General features: G+C 50.1%; 5 protein-coding genes across 5 annotated transcripts; 2 read left to right on the forward strand and 3 right to left on the reverse strand.

Annotated features, from left to right (window-relative positions):
* Window positions 1-3,079: 3,079 nt before the first annotated feature.
* On the forward strand, window positions 3,080-6,127 carry SMAC4_06582 (uncharacterized protein; the record flags this gene model as incomplete). The annotated part of the gene is made up of 2 exons (XM_024655843.2): window positions 3,080-3,265; window positions 3,674-6,127. The coding sequence occupies 2 exons, from the start codon at window positions 3,080-3,082 to the stop codon at window positions 5,804-5,806; spliced, it is 2,319 nt and encodes a 772-aa protein (XP_024511667.1). The 3' UTR covers window positions 5,807-6,127.
* Window positions 6,128-7,324: 1,197 nt separating this feature from the next.
* Window positions 7,325-9,174, reverse strand: SMAC4_06583 (uncharacterized protein; the record flags this gene model as incomplete). Its single annotated transcript, XM_003346068.2, has 4 exons — window positions 8,990-9,174; window positions 8,651-8,862; window positions 8,293-8,529; window positions 7,325-8,242 (listed from the first exon to the last, which is right to left on the reverse strand). Exon 4 carries the CDS (start codon window positions 8,090-8,092, stop codon window positions 7,325-7,327), a length of 768 nt encoding a protein of 255 aa, XP_003346116.2. The 5' UTR covers window positions 8,093-8,242; window positions 8,293-8,529; window positions 8,651-8,862; window positions 8,990-9,174.
* Window positions 9,175-10,968: 1,794 nt separating this feature from the next.
* Window positions 10,969-12,890, reverse strand: SMAC4_06584 (uncharacterized protein). The gene is made up of 3 exons (XM_003346069.2): window positions 12,316-12,890; window positions 12,033-12,245; window positions 10,969-11,970 (listed from the first exon to the last, which is right to left on the reverse strand). The coding sequence occupies exons 1-3, from the start codon at window positions 12,480-12,482 to the stop codon at window positions 11,490-11,492; spliced, it is 861 nt and encodes a 286-aa protein (XP_003346117.1). The 5' UTR covers window positions 12,483-12,890; the 3' UTR covers window positions 10,969-11,489.
* Window positions 12,891-13,530: 640 nt separating this feature from the next.
* SMAC4_06585 (uncharacterized protein) lies at window positions 13,531-14,418 on the forward strand (the record flags this gene model as incomplete). The annotated part of the gene is made up of 1 exon (XM_003346070.1): window positions 13,531-14,418. One exon carries the CDS (start codon window positions 13,531-13,533, stop codon window positions 14,416-14,418), a length of 888 nt encoding a protein of 295 aa, XP_003346118.1.
* An 87-nt stretch (window positions 14,419-14,505) lies between these two features.
* Window positions 14,506-17,314, reverse strand: SMAC4_06586 (uncharacterized protein). Its single transcript, XM_003346071.2, has 2 exons — window positions 16,161-17,314; window positions 14,506-16,079 (listed from the first exon to the last, which is right to left on the reverse strand). Exons 1-2 carry the CDS (start codon window positions 16,182-16,184, stop codon window positions 14,772-14,774), a joined length of 1,332 nt encoding a protein of 443 aa, XP_003346119.1. The 5' UTR covers window positions 16,185-17,314; the 3' UTR covers window positions 14,506-14,771.
* Window positions 17,315-19,369: the final 2,055 nt, after the last annotated feature.

Raw genomic sequence — 19,369 nt, forward strand, 5'->3', positions numbered from 1 at the left:
TTAGGTAGTGCTATATAAGCCATCACATTGCGATAAATCCTCTGCGACATTGTTATCCTCAGAAATGGGGCCGGAGCCGGGGCCTTATCTTGAAGATTATTAAAAGATAACTTCACTTTAAAAGTAGATAGTGATACAGGTTGACATTGGCTATATAGTATGTATTCCAAGTTCTGCTTTGCAAGCAGAACATCGTCCTATCTTTTGTAAGTTTGGCCGTCTGGGTATATGTACCTTAGCTTGTCATAATTTAATAATTAATTTTAAAGATGATTGCGACGACAAAATCCGCGACGATAGTTTTTCTAGACTACCAAGTAACCTTATCTCTAGTAATAAACTTCTTATAGTAAATTAGCGCCGCCTAAGCAAATAAAATCGTCCGATCCAATATTCAATAATTAATTTTCCTAATAATATACCAATTAAAACTATAAGGCTTATACCATTCAAACTACAGTATTTTTATATTAATACATTTAATTTGTACAATTTTCTCTTCGAACTTATTCGTAGCAATAATAGTATATTCATAACAGAAATATACTTTAACAGCGTTCTTATTTCTCTTTTATCAGCATTTTTCAAATGTTTTTCCCGCTGTAAGGTAAAGTAGTAAATTATTTGGACCAACATTTAAAAAATTTCGTTACTAAGCAATGACGACTTTTACTCCTCTAGTACCAAATAGTTACTAACGTATATAAAAGAATTATATGCTTTGCTTATTACATTACGATGTATTAGTCTTTATATTAAATTAAACTTCCTATTATATTAGTAGAAGAAAGAAGAGCGCTCGAATTACTTTATTTATGATTAAATACTTTTCTTTCAATTTGAAATATTATTGCAGCGGTTCTATATATAGGATCTCTTTTAAAAGAATTTTGATTTATAGGATAAAATCTGCAAATTTAATAAATATATTTAAAAAATCTATATTAAAATACGTACCCCACTATAAAATTTCACTAGCAATAAGAAAATAATAAAGTATACTAGTAAGAATAAAGTAACAGTCCATATTTCTAATTAGTTAATATTTTACAGTATTAACTATTATGTTTGTACGTTCGGCGAATATTTTTTTCGATTAGCAATAGTGTTATAATAAAAAGGTTATTGTCATAGAATGCACTCAGGTGCTTCTTCCGGAACAAACTATATAAGACTACTCGAGCGACTAAACTGCCAGCTTTAGTTATTTGTATCCTTTTGAAATATAACCTAGTAGTGTAGTAGTCTGCCAGCGCCATAACACCTAGCGTGTTAGATAAAAAGTAAACTATGACTTTCCTACGCTATATTACTTGCAATATTAGTATTTATAAGTGAGACTGTTATTAGATAGTTTATTTACGCTAGTTAGATTTAGGAATAGTGTTACTTAATTCAAAATTTATTAGTTCACTTCTTTCCTACATTCTATTCTGTATGCTCCACATCTAGTGCAATGTCAAAAGTGCTGCAAAAGCAGGTAAAATCAAGATATCTGTATAGGTACAAATGTTAATGTGGATTTAAATAGCCAATTGGCTGTCCTTCCAGAGGCCTTAGTACAAAATGGTTCAATTTCACCGCTAAAGGGATTGTCGAGGTGCTTAACTCTCACTCTCGGTGCAGTGTTCGTCGCTGTCATTTTCCTTCCTGTGTATCCGGTGAGCCGTCCAGCCGTCCCTCTCTCCCTGCCCCCCTGCCTGCCCGTTCCCTGAGAACATCGTCGCTGGAAGCTCAGAAAGCCCCACCCTGCCAGATGCTGTCGGGATTCCATGCAACGTGACTGGTCACTTCCAGCGGTGCATGCTTGCAGGGCAGCACCAGCAACGTTATGGGCGGTGAGCGGCGGCAGTAAGAGCAGACCCGCCGGTGGAACGTGCAAGATTTCAACTCAAAATGGCGCGACAAATTTCATTCTCCTTTCCTCCTCTTCTTCTTCTTCACAATCACGACCACAAATCCATAAAACACCGTTGGGCTGCACCTGATCGCTTCCGCGCGACCGACGATACGGATTGTGAAGTCAAGAAGAACTCCTCTAAATTGCCCTTGTTTAAAACCATCATCACGAGAGCCCCATTTGCGCGGCGTCCATGATGCGATGATGACCTGAAACAAGATCCGGACATCTCCTATTCCTATACCACAATGTTCTTGTATCTGGCTCGCTGCTGGTAGTTGTGCTGCGTATCCCCTCCTGCTTGTTGCCGTCAGGATGAAACCATGGATCGAGGCCGTACCCTGTAATGTGCATCGCATTCATTGTACATCGGGCTCTCCATCCATTGTTGATAGACACATGGCCATGAACCTCGGATCCACGAATGGTAAGTCCCAGTGTGCCTTCTCGTTTTCTGCGGCCCAATGCGCGTTCATGATGATACGAACATCATCCGGTAAACCGATTCAACAATGACGGAACCTGTCCGTGTTACATTTTGCGATACGGGCGAGGGTCCAACGTCATGGGTTGAATATGAGGAGTCGATATGGCATTCATATTCTGAAATCTGCGATACACCAAATCCGATTCTCAATTGACGTGGCTTTGTGTTGCTCGAGGCTAACTCGGCTGCTTCTCTACTAGATTCCTACAGGAACACGATCGCGGTTTTCGAGAGCCCAGACTTGAGATGACCGGCGTTCGAAAGTCTAAGTGCTGACTGCAAACTGACTCGGATGAAACATAAGAGGTCTTGGTCACAAAGGAGGGAGGAGGGTGGCAGACAATGTATCCTCAGCGTCGGGTACTAAGAAAGTAACCGATATGGTAGAGGTAGGTGCGTTCAGTAAGTGCTTCTGTTACCGGGAACTCTTCATTGTCGAGATGGGAAACACGAATGGATTTAGAGCCAATGATTGTAACGATATATCACAACTTTTTGAGGTTTGCCGCCAGTTTGGATTTCTTGGCCTTATTTTCAGCCCAAGTTCACTTACCTTGCAAGAACTGTCACTCTTTGGTCCTACCAACTTCCTCATCATGAGTGGAACATTGATACATTCCCATATAATCGCTTACCTTGAATGGCAATGCATTGCTGCTGGTATGCTTTGATATCTTTTGCTTTCAATATCAATGTCTGGGGCTGCCTTCAAGCCTCAGCAGCATCTCGGCGGCGCAAACAGAACTGCCGTTCTCCACACTGGCGACGGAACGCGCTGTCACCGCGACCATTGGCTGCCTCGAAGGGCCTCCTTACGTCAGGGAGCCAAAGAGGCCAAGGGATTCGACAAGCTACCCCACGCTACAACCTTCCCTGGAGTGGGGTAAAGGCTTTCCCGACCAGACAAGGTACCATTTGGAGAAGTGACGGCAGACCCCTTTGATCCTTTTCGGCTTTTTTTTTCTTAGTGACCACCTGACCGGGACATGGCAATTTGTTTCTCATCTGTGTAGACTTTGTCGCCCTTAGTTTGTGCCTTATCCCAAGATTCACGCTCAATACAGACTTTCTAGCCTTTGCAATTGGAAGACGAGGTACATCATCAAAGTGTCAGACAGTACTTGCCTAGGTGTACCTCCGACTGCGGAGTAAGAAAGACCCCGCCATCCCAACAATCACTGGAGGGTTGTCTCCTTGCAGCAGGGGTAGTCACCGTTTCTACCTACAGACAAAGAGTCACCACTCTTCAACACCACAACCACCAACAACAACACACCACTGCTGAGGTTCAATACTCAACGGTCATTTTAACGACATATATACACAGAATATCGCCATACAGAACCGAAATACGCACGATACCGTCCACAATGGAGAAGATCACGGACAAGGTCGCGGCCTTACCGCCCGACAGCAACTACTTCTCGCTCGAGTTCTTCCCTCCCAAGACCGCAATGGGCTTTGCCAACCTGCGCGACCGTCTCGAACGTATGGCCAGAGGACTTAGGCCGCTTTTCGTCAATGTCACCTGGGGCGCCGGAGGCTCAACCGCCCAGAAGTCTCTCGAGCTTGCCGAAATCTGCCAGCGCGAGCTCGGCCTCACAACATGTCTCCATCTTACATGCACAAACATGAGCCGCCGCTTGCTAGACAAGACTCTCGAGGACGCAAAGGTCCTCGGAATCCGCAACATTCTTGCTCTCAGAGGCGACCCCCCTAGGGCCGCCGAATACCACGATGAGAATGACCCTGAACCTACCGATGACGAGGAGTTTTCCTGGGCCGCCGACCTTGTCCGCTATATCAAGAAGAACCACGGCGACTACTTCTGCATTGGTGTTGCCGCCTATCCCGAGGGCCACGCAGATCAGAGTCACCCCCGTGAGCAGAGCTTGGAGCATGATCTCCCTTATCTTGTCGAAAAAGTCCAGGCCGGTGCCGATTTTATCATGACACAACTCTTCTTCGACATCGACGCTTACGAGCATTTCGAGAATACTCTGCGAGGCCACCCCAGTGGCGCCTTCAAGGACGTCCTTATCATCCCCGGCCTTATGCCCATCCAGAGCTACCAAATGATCAAGAGAACGACAAAACTCAGTCACGCCAAGATCCCACCGGCTCTTATGGCCCGCCTCGACGCTGTCAAGGGAGACGATGAGAAGGTCAAGATGGAAGGTGTTGCAATTGTCAGCGAGATCATCGAGCGCATCAAGGAGATCAAGAGCAGGACACATACCCCGCGAGGCTTCCACTTCTATACCCTGAACCTGGAGAAGGCTGTCGCATTTATCGCTGAAGGCACGAACCTCATTCCTCCTGGAACGCCCGAAGAGGACGAGTCTGCCATCCTGCCGGACTTCCCTCAACTTATGATCAATGGGTCTTCGGTCCCAACTCGTTCGATTCAGGGGCTGTCCACTAGAAAAGGCTCAATTGGCTCCGACCCGCGGGATCGGGTTATTGTGGCCAACCCGAGACCCTCGCACCCTGATTACGAGGCTTCGCCTTCACAGGCCGGTCTCCTGGCAGAACCCGTCAACACCAGAGCCAACACACTGGCGATCTCCGAAGGCGAGGGTGTCTTGGGCCGTGAAGCGACGTGGGATGACTTCCCCAACGGTAGATGGGGTGACGCCAGGTCTCCGGCCTACGGTCAAATCGACGGCTACGGCGTCAGCCTGCACGTCACCGTGCCCCAGGCGCTCCAGCTGTGGGGCTCCCCCAAGACCACAGAGGATATCAACAACATCCTCATCCGTCATCTGAAGGGTGAGCTTTCCGCCATTCCCTGGAGCGAAGAGGGCTTCAACGCTGAGACGGAAGCCATCCGGGACAACCTGATCAAGCTCAACTCCAAGGGCTGGTGGTCGCTCGCCTCCCAGCCGGCCGTGAACGGCCTGCGCTCCAGCGACGGCACCTTCGGTTGGGGTCCCCACAACGGCTTCGTGTTCCAAAAAGCCTTTGTCGAGTTCTTCATCCCCTCGGCCGACTGGCGGGCGCTCGAGGCGAAGCTGAAGCAGCCGGACATGAAGGATGTCGTGTGCTTCTATGCCACCAACGCCGCAGGCGACTTTGTCAGCACCGACACGGTCAACTTCCGCGCGAGAATGGCCGCCGATGCGGACGGCACTACTTCGGAGGCCGACCGCAGGCCGCACGAGCCTAGCACCAACGCCGTCACCTGGGGCGTGTTCCCCGGCAAGGAGATCCTGACGCCGACCATCATTGAGGAGGTCAGTTTCCGTGCTTGGAGCGAGGAGGCGTTTGGCATCTGGAGTGAGTGGGCCAAGATCTACGAAAAGGGATCCGACACCCAGAAGTTGTTGGAGGACTTGAAGGAGGATCTTTGGCTGGTTAATGTGATTCATCATGATTATGTTGAGAGGGACGGCCTTTGGGAGTTGTTGTTTCAGTAGATTTGACTGATGACGGAAGGAAGGGATTGCGTCATCTAAGGTCTGAGGGGAAGAAGTAGCACAACAGTATTGAAGGGTGTTTCACAGTGACAGGTTTAAATTAGATGCATCTGAGGCGGGTTGGGTTGGACGGAACCAAGCATAAAAAAGTTACGGGTTACATGTGTTGTACAATGAAGTGAAACTGAGGGGAGGGTTTGTTACTTTTCGTCTTTGTATAGGTAGAGTTATAGGTGTCACTTGTATTGGGTGAAGATACGAAAAGGCGTGGAAGAATTATCAACTGCTTTGTGGTTATCTGGGAACCTTTGGATTGTCCTAATGCTCTTCCCTTTCCATCTTGTGATCTGTAACGTTGAACTTGTAAGTTCCATTGATTAGAGAAACACCAAGTGGACCATGATTCCATACTATCAAATTCAGTTGCGCAGAGCAAAACGGGTTTTAAGAAGCCGAACCCTTAACTTGCGAATCTCTTTACTCTACATACATGAATCTCTACAAACACTGAATCTTCTTGAATAGATAACCGCAAAGAAAGAAAGATCTCCCTCCCATTGAAATGCACCATGCACCATGCGCCATTCGCCATGCGCCATTTCGCCGTTCGCCATTCAACCAACGACCACCCACCCATGTTTGATGACTAAGTTGCATTCCATTCCAGTCAAGTCCCTTCAACCACCACCTCACGCCGAATGCGAATGCGATATCGCCAGACCTCCTCCTTGCCCTCCAAAAAAACTCTCGACCAGACCAGCTCGCTCAAACTCCTCAACGCCCTTCCCAAGCCCTATCTAACCCGGAACAGATCCAGTCGAGCTTGATGAAATGCGGCTGAAAAGAATTCGATGGTTGATGCTCGAGAAACAAGCAGCGGAAGAAGAAATTGAGGATGGACCTGAGATCTGCTACTGCTGAAAAGCAAGAATGGCTGAGTGGCTGGCTGACTGGCTGACTGACTGACTGGGTATCCCTCGCCTCGCTGGATGGTTAAAGGTGCTCTAATCTTCCAACCTCAACGATCTCCAGGATGCCCGCGAGAATTGTACTGTATGTACACCCCGAGACGCTTCGAACCCGATCGCATACCATAAGGTAGGTAAATGGCAAGTATTCTTGTCCCGAAAGTATCATGCCCGAGTAGCGGGATTCTTCTTGCTGGTGACCTGATGTAGTACCAGGACTGGCTGCGTAGGTCCCTCAAGGTAGCCAGGTTTCCTGATATAGCAAGACCGTGACCCCATTCCATACTGTTCCGTATCTTTGAATTTCCGTTCTTTTTTTTGTTTTTGTGTTTTTGTGTTTTGTGTTGTGGGAGTGTGAAAGCAAAGAAGCAAGATTTTTGTTCCCACGTTCCCTAGTAACCCGGCCGACCATGAGCCCGAATGCTGAATGCCGAAAGAAAAGAAGGAACAAACCCGAAAGAAGAAAAAAAATATTGCTCAGATAATCGCAAACGTGGTTGTTGTCGGTGTCAGTGGGGTCTGATGGTTGCTGTTAACTGCCGTGGATGCTTTAGATCTCATATTGATCCTCATCCACGTAGAAGGACCCCATGTCACCGCCGTTCCCGTTCATGGTGCTCGGCAGGTTCATGCCCATTCCCATGTTACCCATGCCGCCCATGCCGCCCATGCCGGCATTAGTCATGGTAAAAGAAGGCTGGCTGAAGTTTCGATGTCCATGACCCTGTCCTCCGTGTCCGTTAGATGGCACCATTGTACGCTGAACGGCGGCGCCAAGAGCACCCTGCGACTGCGAGTGATCATCTTCGTCGTCACTAACGATGTTGATGTAGCCTGCAGTTTGCTGGGACTGCTGCTGGGAGTATCCACCGCCGTTGCTGTTGCTGTGGAAGCCGTGTGAGGTGTTGTAGTTGTTACTGACCGAGGTGTTGCCGCCGCCGCCAAAGATGTTAGTGGTTGAAGAAGCAAAGCTGGTAGACACTCCGCCGTCGAAGGACATGCCGGCGCCGTTGCTGTAGGAGATGGACTGAGACTGGGACTGGCTCTGGCTTTGAGCAGTGGGAGGGAACTCGGGCGCGGGAGTGTGGTACTCGGATGCGGCGCGGTCGTTGCGGGCCATGGTGTTGGAAGAACCAAAGTAATCTCCATTACCAGCATTGCTGCCGGTAGCAGAGATAGTAGCAGATGCTGCAGAAGTGGTCAGCGGCATGGGCGACGGCGAAGGCAGTCTATCGCTGACCTCAAAGGTCTCATCGAGATAATCGAGGGGCTCGGTCTTGAAGAGTGGCTGGGCGATCGGCGCGGCAGAACCAGACATGCGTCTGGGAGGCAAAGCAGTCTTGATCGGAGTGGTGCGTGTCTTCTTGGCCAAGTGGCCGGTCGGCGAGTCATCGTCCAAAGCGTCGTAATCAACGGAGGCAGCCGACTCGTCCTTATCCGTAGTCGTTTTCGGCTCTACGTAGCTGGCCTTTTTGGCCGTGGATCTTCTCGGCTTCGCTGTGGTATTGGTGCTTCTACCCGTGGCGGGGGTTCCACCGCCGCGGCTCCTGCCTGAGGCCGGAGTGCCGCCGGGTTGACGCCCGCGCTTGCGGCCTGAGGGGGTTTTGGCGGCTCCTGAGCCGGCGTTGTTGAAAGCTTCAACAGGGTCGTTGCCGTTATCCGCTGCGTTTCTCATGGCTTCGGCAGCCTGTTTGACGCCTCGAAACTGGAACTGCAGGCCGTCCGCAGTGGATTCGCCGAAGTATTTGGCAAGTTCTAGAGCGAAAGACAGTGTTAGCCATGTTCAGGAAGGCCACGAGAATGATGTGAGCTGCAAGTAAAGTTGAGACGGCCAAATATTTAAGAATGATGACGAAGTGACTGGTGTTGATGTTACCAAGGTGCTTCATACCGCGGGGTTCGTGGATGTCAACCTCCTCCGGATCATCGCCCCTGGTAACAGCAAGGCGCAAGCCATCCGCCTGCTTACGGACAGGGCGGAAGCGATGCTCAATAGCACTCATGGTCGCCGTCTTTCCATAGTGCTGCGCGATTGCTGGAATCTCATCAGCATCCTGAGTTGGGACTCGACCACTGGAAGAGCTGAGACTGGTGATGATTTTCTGACACGCTCATATTTGATGCGCTGGACGCGTGAGAGAGTGGGGAGCCATGGAGCAGACCACGTCGAGAGATGAAGTGATAGGAAGGAACAAAGAAATGATATGTTTCTTACCCTTGTAGTTGAGCCTCAGCTCAGGATGGGCCGCGATAACAGCGGCCAGAAGGCGTGCCTGGGCCTCGTAGGTCTTAAAGTTCGCCGGCATCTTGATTCTATTGTGAGATTGTCAGTTGGTATCGCGACGCAAGAGTGACGGACGGGGTACGAACTCGGTAAATGGCGAAAGGATTGACAGTCTGCTGAAGTTCACTGACCTGGTTCAGGTTCCGAGAGAGTTGGAGCGTCTTGTTCGGGAAATGATTTAGCTGTGGTAGACCAAATAAGTATAGATATATACGTCCGATCCACCATTGAAGTATTCGTTGCTTTCCTCTCTGCGGTCTTCCTCGGTACTCGTGTATTTGTGGAAGAAGGAGAAAGAAAACAGAGAAGGTGGGGTGAAAGATAAAAATCCAAACAGCGAGAAGTTTACGCGGTGAAAGATTGAACTTGGGAGTCATAGGCAACGGGATGGTTTACATCGGATGTGGTTTCCCCGGTAACTTTTATCATCTGATGTTCCTCGAGGTCGATGGATGACGGCAAGTGGAAGGCCTAGAATTCGGAAAGCAAACATACCTCCCTGTGGAAGCGTAATTTGGTCCGAGTTTCGAATTTGAGGCCAGATAGGTAGCCGCTGATGACGATGGTTAGCCAAAGTTCATTTGTGAGGGTAGGATGGATAAGGAAAACGGAAGATTCCTTGGTGATCAGGATCAAACAGACTCGGGAGGTGAAACTGGTGAGGAAAAAGCCCCATAATGGACTTCGGAACAAATGAACAGTGCCAACAATTTGGCTTGTATCAACATGAGAGATATATCGGGGCATTGGAAGCGATTGAGGAATACTGAGGGTATGCGAGGAGAGTCCTGATTCCAGAGGTGCTCAAAGAGCAGACCTCGATCTCGGATGCGGTTCATATGTCGGCATGCCCATATTCGATGTTTAACAAGAGGAAGCACATGTAAATAAGAACTGGAAAAAAAAAAGGGAAACGAAGTACCAAAGCAACGGAAGGAAATCAAATTCTTGAATTGAACAACTTGTATTTAAAATCGACCATGACTTACCTGTTAATCAGCTAACACTCAACGCCAGACGCGCATCCAGTCCGTTCGGCAAGCAGACACGAAATCCGGGGTTTGTCGGTCTTCAAGGTGTTTCTCTATCGTAAAATGAACACCCAGAGCAGGAATTGTTGCTCGATACCCAAGTAGAGCATGTAAAAGCCGAGTGTTTTTGCCAGTGAAACCGAGAGGCTAGTACTGGCCCGCAGCCCCCCCTTTTGGTGATGTAAACAAAGAGTGGTTGAGGTCTGGCGTGTGTGTGATGTTGTTGCCCAGAGCAATAAAGCTTGGCCCGAGGCTTTGTTTACTTTCTGTCAGCCCCCCACTTCTTCTCAATCAGGGGGGAACTTTTTTTTTGGGCTGCAACAAGCGAATTCTGCTCGCTCGTGAGATGGAAGATGAGTGGACTGCCCGCTCTTTTTGCACACTCCACTCGGTGGTGGGAGTTGGTTCAGATTTGTTTGCCCGAGACTTGGATGGGGAGATATCGGACGCTTGCGTGTCAGGATTCTGGGGGGTTTTCGGGGAACACAAAGATAATAGAAAACCTTCTTGTATCTTGTCATCTTGAAACAACTTTCTCAAAGCTTAATTTGCGAGTTTGAAGCTCCTTCAGTCAGTAATCCGGACGTGGCTAGGTGTCGTCTACTACCAAAGCTTCACCAGCCAAAAGAGAGACAGGGGTGAGCTGTCCACCCCTGACAAATTCGCGACCCAAGACTTGTTAGATTTGTAGGTGGATTTATAGCTAGCTATTTCTAGGTTAGCCTCCCCACTATCTAATTTTTAGCACTAGGGACTCTCTTCTAGATATTTCAAACACTTTCTAATCTTTTGGCACGGTCGTACATACAAATTATTCAATTAATTAATTTTGTATAGTTAATTTAATAATTAATAGAAGATATTTAATTGGAAAGATCTAAGCTTGGTTTATCTTTGGTGTCATCTGAAAGGTTGTGAGTTCGATTCCTGCTCTCCTCACTTCCATCTAGTTTTTTAAGTGGATTTACAAGTAGCCATTTCTAGGTTAACTTCCCAACCATCTAATTTCTAGTACTAAGGACCCCTTCTAAGTATCTCGAACACCCCCCAACCTTCTGGCACGGTCGTATACACAGATTACTCAATCAATCAATCCTGCACGGCCAATCTGACAAGACTGTCTCCAAATCCAAGCAAACAAAATATCCAAGATCCTGGTCGCATGATTGGTTGCACAGAACGGGTTTGAACATGGACAGGCCACCGCTTCTGGTGCAAGGGATGAGAATGCGAGCAAGATTTGAGGCTGATGAATATGGGACGGGGAAAGAAAGAAAATGCAAAGGATATTCAACTATAACCAGCTTTGCCAAGCCAGTGCCGACCAGGAGCAACTAAAAGGGGCCTTCTCGCAGCCATTCTACATTAATAATAATACTCTAAAAATCATCCTCTACCCTCTATATTATCCTCTTATCAGCCGCGTTCGACGTCCGCCTCGCCGCAACACCCTCACGGCCAGTAACCACGCTATGGCTCCCAGGCACGGGGTAATCGTCGAGCGGGTGATCCTTAATAGCCCCCGAGACACCCTCGCCGCTTCCGTACATCAGATACTGGACGCCAAGGTAGGAGTCGCAGCAGGCCTGGAAGATGCCGCAGCCCTTGAAGGACCAGGGGATCTCGCCAGCCGAGGTGAAGAACCAGAACATCTTCATGGCGTCACCGGCCAGCCACATGGCCAAGACCGACACGCGGAAACCCTTGCACGAGCGAGACTTGTGGTTGACGAGGATCTGGGGGATGGGAAGGGTCGCTTCGATGGAGAGTCCGATGTAGCCGATGAGCGAGGAGTAGGACATGTAGAGGGACTCGAAGGGCGAGAAAAGGATCTGGCAGACGACGAGGCCGGCGAAGAAGTAGAGGACGAATTGCCAGTATCTGTTTTTTCTGGGTCAGCTTTCATGTATTCCAACACAGAGATCACCAATTGGAACACGTACGGCTTGGGTGACTTCCACTGCCAGAAGTTGTATGGGCGCTGGTATTCCTCGTCTTGGGCCTTTGCGAACGGAACAGCGGAGTCACCTCCCCTGGAGGACGGAGCAGGGCGGTGGTCCAGCGCGACCTTGAGGAGCACGATTTGAACTCCGACCATGATGAGGGACTGGATGAGCAGGGCGGTGTCATACTTGGCTCCGGGATAGTAGAATATCCTGTTGAATCTCGAGCGTTAGCTGGAGTCGCGAGTCGCAATCCGGGCCTTGGAATTGGGGCGCAACTAACCTGAGCAAAGAGGCAACAAGCATGATCAAGGGAATGTCCAAAGAGAAGCCGGCGCTGGACTTGGCCTTGTGCATGGAGTGCGCTTGGTCACCATAGGAGAGGATGGGCGAGAGGATGATGAAGAGGGGAGTGATGCTGCCCGAGAGGGCCGTGACCCACCACCACATTGCGTCGGCGTGTTTATAGGTGAGAGGCGCGTGGTAGCCGGGTCGATGTATGTATGATTAGGACGCAACCGTGTATATGTGATCGCAAAGGACTATGTATCGTCGCGCTTCGCGTTGGTGTTGCGGTATCCAAAAATGTCTTACGACGAAGAAAAAGGGGGTCGAATGGGATCGTCGAGACGGGAAAGAATTATCGAAGGCTGGCGCGTCAAGTGGTACGGCGCATAGATGTCAAGCCGTGTGTCGTGTTGGTCGTCTCTGTACACTCGCAAAACAAAGTAAAATAAGATTAAAAACACGAATATCACCAAAGAAAGGAGTTTGTTAAAAAGAAGGTTGGACGGTTCACCGATCCGCTGGACTCGAACTCGGCATTCGAAGCCCTGCAAGGTCCAAGGCGGGAGCCCGAAACGTGGGGATTTTTCGGCCCCTGGAGACAAGTCAGGAATGGGAACCAATTGGCGTCGATCTCGGACGGGGACCGGCACTGATGCCCCTGGAGCGCGATTGGCGATGTGGACCTGTCATTGAGGGTGACATTGAGTGGTGTACAGGTATTTCAGGTACTTGACTTGTATAACACTTCGATGTTTCTTCATCATGTGCCATGTAGTTGTCTGAGCCGGTAGAATTTCACCTGAGCAGTTGATGTGCATCTCCAGCCGCATATGCGTCTTTTACGTTCTTGACAACTCCAGGTCGACAGTTCACATCGAGCTTCAGCAGTACAGATCCAATGTACCTTGATCACGGGTTGTAAGGAACAGGTACATGAAGATAAGAAAGTGGATCCGCACTTACAGGTACCTACCCCTCCACGCCATTCCATGTTCTGTAAATATCTCTTGCTCATGGTAGGCCTCGAACATGATGGCGTTTGCAACACATCTTCAAAACTCTTTACGACTACGGTGTCGGACAGCCCATATGAGTCCTTAATGACTAAGCCCAATGAAAAAGTAAAGCATTGTTAAGCCAGGCCAGCATAAAGAACATATCCTCAACCACAATCATCAAGAGAAGCTCACCATTCATCATACGACTCACAATGTCCGAACAACTAGCCGACGAGCTCGAAGCCATCAACTCCATCTACGGCGACGGCACCCTCCTCCCATCCGACGACTCACAGTCACCATCCACCTACATCCTGACCCTTCCCGACGAAGTCACCACATCAACACTCCGTCTCCAGTTCCCCCCAGCCTACCCCGATGAACCACCCGTGGTTCTCGGCACCCACTCCTCCGGCGAGCACGCTAAGCGCGGCGCCGCCGCTCGGGATCTGGCTCTCTTCCGGGACGCAGTCGGCGAGGTTTACGAGCCTGGACAAGTCTGTCTGTTCGACGCCATTGAGCAAGTGAAGGAGCTTATAGCCGCAGTTACCACAGCGGAGAAGGAGGATGACCATGAGGAAGAGGAAGACAGCGAGAAGAAAATATCATCGTATGACGCAGATGCTCCCTCATCAGATTCACACACTGGATCTGGAGGAGACCAACTCGGCCCCGAACCACCCTGGACGCTCTCCCTGCCCCATATCGAACTAAAATCAACCTTCATCGCCCGCTGCGCGCCCGTTTCGTCTCCGGCACAAGCGGCGCAGTACCTGCAGCACCTGCTGGCGTCGGACAAGCGGGTGCGGGCGGCCACGCATAACATCACGGCGTGGCGGATCCGGGGGCCGAACGGGACTTCGTTCCAGGACTGTGACGACGACGGCGAGACGGCGGCCGGCGGCAGGCTGCTGCATCTGATGCAGCTGATGGACCTGTGGGACACCATGGTTGTGGTGACGCGGTGGTATGGCGGCCAGAAGCTGGGGCCGAGGAGGTTTGCGCTGATCAATGGCGCAGCAAGGGATGCGTTTGTTAGGGCGGGGTTGGTGGAGGAGGAGAATAAGCAGGAGGGGAGGAGAAAGAAGGGTGGGAAATGAGGAGGTTTGTGGTGGTGATAGCCTCAAGATCGCCCAGCTTTGAGTGCTGACAATAATGGCACAGCAATAAACACCAAGGACCGACGACGACAAGATCTACAACGGCTATTTAGCGGGAATCAAAATGAATTATTCGCTAGATCACAGTCAAAACACCATCCAGCTCCGTCCAGCCATGCAACTTTTCCCGAAGACTACAGCCAATGCACGACTACCCTCGCGCCGGTTTTTTTTCACCATGAATGGCTATTCTCAAAGCCGAAAGCTCCGCACATCAAAGGCCAATCAAAGAGAACATCAACGCAACACAACATGTCCTTCTCAGCCTAGCATCACCACAATGACGGTCTCACTCACCCCTGCTTTTTCAGCAACGGCTCCAAGATTCCCAAAGCCGTCACAGCCTGCTCACAAGACAAGATCACCGCGCCGGCCCTCGCCGTCGACAAATATGACAGCTCCGCGCTCTCGGTCATGGGCATGTCCTTGACCAACCGCCCGGCCACCCCCGAAACGATGCCCGTTGCCTCGAACGGCAAGTTGACCAGGTCGAGAAAGATGGGCACCAGCGTGCCCTCCGTCGGTCCCACGAGCGAGTCGCCGAACAGATCCACCAGCGCCTTGTCCAGCAGCAAGCTAGGGGGGTCATCCTGCGCCAGGGTCACCGACAGGAACCGGGGCTGCGACACCAGTGCCGAGATGATGCTCGTGTACAGCTTGGTGTCGACCGTGTCGATCCAGCTGTTTCTCCTCCTCCTTGGATAACCGCCGCTGCCATTCGTGTCACCGTTCTCGCCGCCGGTCATCGAGTTACTATGTCCATGCCCGCGTCCGCCCTCGCCCCCTCCGCCGCCATGGATACTCGTCTTCTCCCTCCCTGAGCAATGCACCAGCCTCAGTCCCGGTTCCACAAACGGCACCACATTCCGCCTCTTGAGCGTCTCAAACGTTTTGAGCTGCAGCTCGCCCGCATCCGACGGCGGCGGCGTAGTCGGCACACTAGTCAACGGGGTCAACATTCCACCAAGCCCGCCGGCACTTCCACTTCCACTTGATCCTCCCCTGGCATGATGATGATACCCCATCATCGTCCCGGACGTCATAGTCACCGACCCCCTCCTCGACCCGTACCCATACCCTTCAAACCCATTTTCTCCATCGCCCCCTTCCTCCTCAACAAACACGAACCCGCCCTTGGCCCTCAACGTCTCCACCACCGCTTTTCGGTCTTTCGTCGGCACCAGGATGAAATCCGAGTAATACGTCGTGATGAAGAAAATCGGGATCCCCGCCAGCGCTAAAGGGCAGGTCAAATCGACGACGCGCGAGCCGGCGTCCATGCCCGCGCTGATGACGGAGAAGACGGCGTAAGCATCTTTGGAAACCGAAATAGTCTTTGCTTGGTCTTTGGGGAGGCGCGCGATGGCGGGCTCGAAGACAGTGCGGGCCCAGGAGGAGGGGCACACGATGGAACATTCGAGGGGAGTGATGGAGATGTTTAGGAAGGTTGTTTCATCTTGGTGGTGATGGTGGATGGCTGTTGATGACGAGTTGATGTCTGATGGTAATGGTTGGCTGGGTGGGAGAAGGATTTGGAGGATGGGTTGGAGAAAAGTTGGGTAGAGAGGGAGGGGTATGTGGATTAGACTCAGTGTTCCATCCTGTGAGCAAGCGTTAGTGATGCATTGTGAGGGAAGAAAACACTGGGATAAGGAAAAACAAAATGAGAGAGGTCTAGTTACCAGGAAGGTTATTTGTGCGTTCATAGCCGTGAGTGTATGTGTGTTGACTGCTCCTTATAGTTTTTGAAACTCCTTGTTGACCCTAGCAGAAGACTTCGTCTTGGTGGTTGATCAGGCGAAGAAACGCTAGGAGGAAACCCTTCCCACTTTTGTCTCCTTGTTCTCCTTTTGAATTTCAGATGGAGTCGGTTTAAGTCGGTTGAGTGATGAAAAATGAGGTGATCAAGGTGTGACCTTGTGACGTCTCTCGAAAAGAGGAGTCGAGTTGTAGGTAAACAGTTTTGGAGTAACACCTGGGTAAGGTGAAGGTGATATGCGTTTTGAGGGGTCCTCTTGGCTTGTAGTGTAGGTGACTGTCCCGACTCCCGATCTGTTCCGCACGAGCCAATGCAATCTGTCACGTCACAGGGTCTTGTTGTTGTTGGTTGATTGTCGATCCGCGAGATAGGAGATAGATAGGAGAATTGGCTTGGTGGCCTTTGGTGAAATATGTAAGGTAGGCTCGGTCGATGGGCCTGAAGGAGCGAGCAACAGTCCCCGAGGATAGGAGCGAGATGGGAATGGAACTAAATGGGCGGGGTATCGTCAAAAGTATATAAGATAGGAGATTGTGAAAGTGGACTGGAGGATGGTTGGGTGGATGAGTCAAGTCCCAACCAAAAGGAGAGAGATAAAAGGGTAGGGTACCTAGGTATTAAAGGGATTTGAGGTGGAGAGGAGAACGAAAGCAAAAGTAAAAAGAAATTGGGGAGATGATGAGGATGTCGAAGACAAATGGAAGTTCGTCAAAGTGATGACTTAATGGAAGAGATGTGAGCGTGTGACTTGCTTCTCCAGTTTCACTTCCTTCCGTCGGTTCTCTAACTGCTTGTCTGCCTGCTTCTCTTTGTGAGGTAAAAGCTTGGCGGGGGACAGAGCCAGGACCGGACCCGAGATCGGTGGGGGAGGGGGACGAGGGGATAGGGCCGCGTCTGGGCCCGAGAGACGAACTGATAAGGTAGAGGTACCTCTTGTCTGTGATTCCACTTGTGCTGTAAGCCGGGGGTGGAAGTGGTGCAAGTGGAGGGACTTGGGGAAATGATGGGCGTTGTGTTCGAGAACCTCTTTGGCCAGGTCCAAAATAGTTTAGTCTCAAGCTGGACAATCGGACTAAGAACCTAGAAGAAAAGTTCATCTGCATAAGTATGATGATGATGCCTACATGCGACGCAGTATCTTAGTGCTATGGGCTATCAATGCTACTTATGGAATGCAGGTCACAGTGATGCGAGCCCCCTAAATTTGATATTTGGAATGGTCACCGGGTTGCATACCCAGGGGGTTGATGATAGGCAGTTCCTCTGGTAGTGCAATTGCAAACGTTGTGTCCAGTGCAGGCAGGTGCCAGGCGGTGGGGGTGAGGGTGATAGAATACCTAATCCGACAAAACACCGACAACCAAAATATCAGAAAAAAAAACAAAAAACGAAGCCGGTGAACAATGTCTTTCTACAGAAACCCCGATGATTTCAGATGAAGTGCATGCTGGTACATCACCTAAACATTTATTTCATCTCTTTTCCCACCTCCGTGCTTGCGCATGTGCAGGTAAACGCCGGCGCTTGTCATGTCACCTCGGGTAGTACATCTAGCACTTTTGGGATGCTCGAGATCCCACAAGCCTAGAACCTATGTCGGCCTTTCTTTTTGAAACATTCGACAACTTCTGTCTCACATTGCTTTTGTCTTTGCGGGATGTTGACTTCGGTGTGCGGATTCGACAATCGATTCACCTTCTGCGGTGGTTTAGCTATCCGAATTGAATCATCATCACCAAGCACGTTCCCATAAGTGGATGACGACTAGGACGACGTTTTATGTACAGCTACTTTTACGCAACCGTCACCACCACCATTACCACCACCAACTTCAAGCCCAACAAGGCAAGTCCTCTCAAAGGAAACCCTCCCACCACCAACGCTCTGGACGAACGGGAGTAAAAAAATGGGTTACAATGCATCCTTCTCTAACGTACAATGACGGCAATAAGCATGTAGGCTGCTGTGGGCATGTAGAAGAAAGAAACGCAGGTACCTAACCTCATCTCTACTTTGCTTTCAAGGTTGCCTATCAGCCAGCCAGCCAGCCATTGTTCTTTCAACATCCATTCAGCTTCATGCCATTGCTAGGTGACGACCTGGCACCACCACCACGACAACAACCCTCACGAAAGAGACGTTGGCTCTTTCTCCGACCATCAAAAGAGCTGACAACCGACCTGCGAGCCGCCATGATGAACCTAGGAAGGGATGACGATTTGACCGGCGTGGGAAGAGCTGAGATCTCATCACTCGTCGGGGGTGCTTCTAAGCGTGTGTGTGGGGAAATTTCTCTTGTGGCGCAAAAAAAAAAAAAAAAAAAAAAAAAAAAAAAAAAAAATTTCAAATCCCGAACGGTGAACCCCCCGCCTGCCTGCCTTCCATTTTCGGTCGTCAGCCTGGACAAACAGCCAGCATGGGATGGAGAGGAAGAGATCTATCAGTTTTTGTTTTCCTTTCGGACTGCTGAGGCATTGCACGCTCTGGGGTAGTTGATGCAACGTCCCTATATCTCAGCCTCAGAAAGACCAAGCCAGCTTCTCGACAAGCCTTCACCTGAGAATTTCCTTGCCTCTTAGTTACACACCGGTCATCTGGAAAGGAAAACGGCACTGTAACTGTCAGAAGCCACCCCGAGAAACCTGGGTTAGCCCTTTGTACAACAAGAGATAACGCAGCGAAAGAAACGCCTTGTTTCAAAAGCTTTGTTCGGTTCTCGTATGATTGGCCAAATGAGCTCACTAAATGTATGTTCTGGTTTGCTCTGCCATTCTGGTTCTGGCACATATTCCTGGTTGACAGGTCGAGGTACCCGGGCTTGTGCCCCCCGGAGGAGGAGGAGGGTTGCGCATCCTATATCGGCCCGAGTTTGACTTGTATAATGTCTCGTGACAGCGTCTTTCTGCGAGCGAGCTATCAAGAAATGTGAAGATGAAGACATGGCATACAAAGACCACAGTTGATACCAATCGGGGCCTCGAGTCTTCTTGTCCAGCTCAAGATGCAACAGCAGACTGCAAGAAGGCTACAGAGCCCTCCGATCCAGGGGCGTGCTGCAGCGTGCAACAGATCGCCTCAACCTTGTCAGGTATTGCGACATGCTAGCTGGCGGTTCCCTATCGAAGAAGAATG

The sequence above is a fragment of the Sordaria macrospora genome, chromosome 2, assembly GCF_033870435.1.
Source record: "Sordaria macrospora chromosome 2, complete sequence".
Lineage (NCBI taxonomy): Eukaryota > Fungi > Ascomycota > Sordariomycetes > Sordariales > Sordariaceae > Sordaria > Sordaria macrospora.

Bases quoted from the DNA above. Each gene is read 5' to 3' on its own strand.
- SMAC4_06586 (XM_003346071.2), bottom strand. From the start codon at position 16,184: ATGAACGCACAAATAACCTTCCTG. The intron at 16,080-16,160 runs GTAACTAGACCT...GCTTGCTCACAG, and splicing joins ACGCACAAATAACCTTCCTG to GATGGAACACTGAGTCTAAT.
- SMAC4_06584 (XM_003346069.2), bottom strand. From the start codon at position 12,482: ATGTGGTGGTGGGTCACGGCCCTCTCGGGCAGCATCACTCCCCTCTTC. The intron at 12,246-12,315 runs GTTAGTTGCGCC...GAGATTCAACAG, and splicing joins CTTGTTGCCTCTTTGCTCAG to GATATTCTACTATCCCGGAG. The intron at 11,971-12,032 runs GTACGTGTTCCA...CAGAAAAAACAG, and splicing joins CAGTGGAAGTCACCCAAGCC to ATACTGGCAATTCGTCCTCT.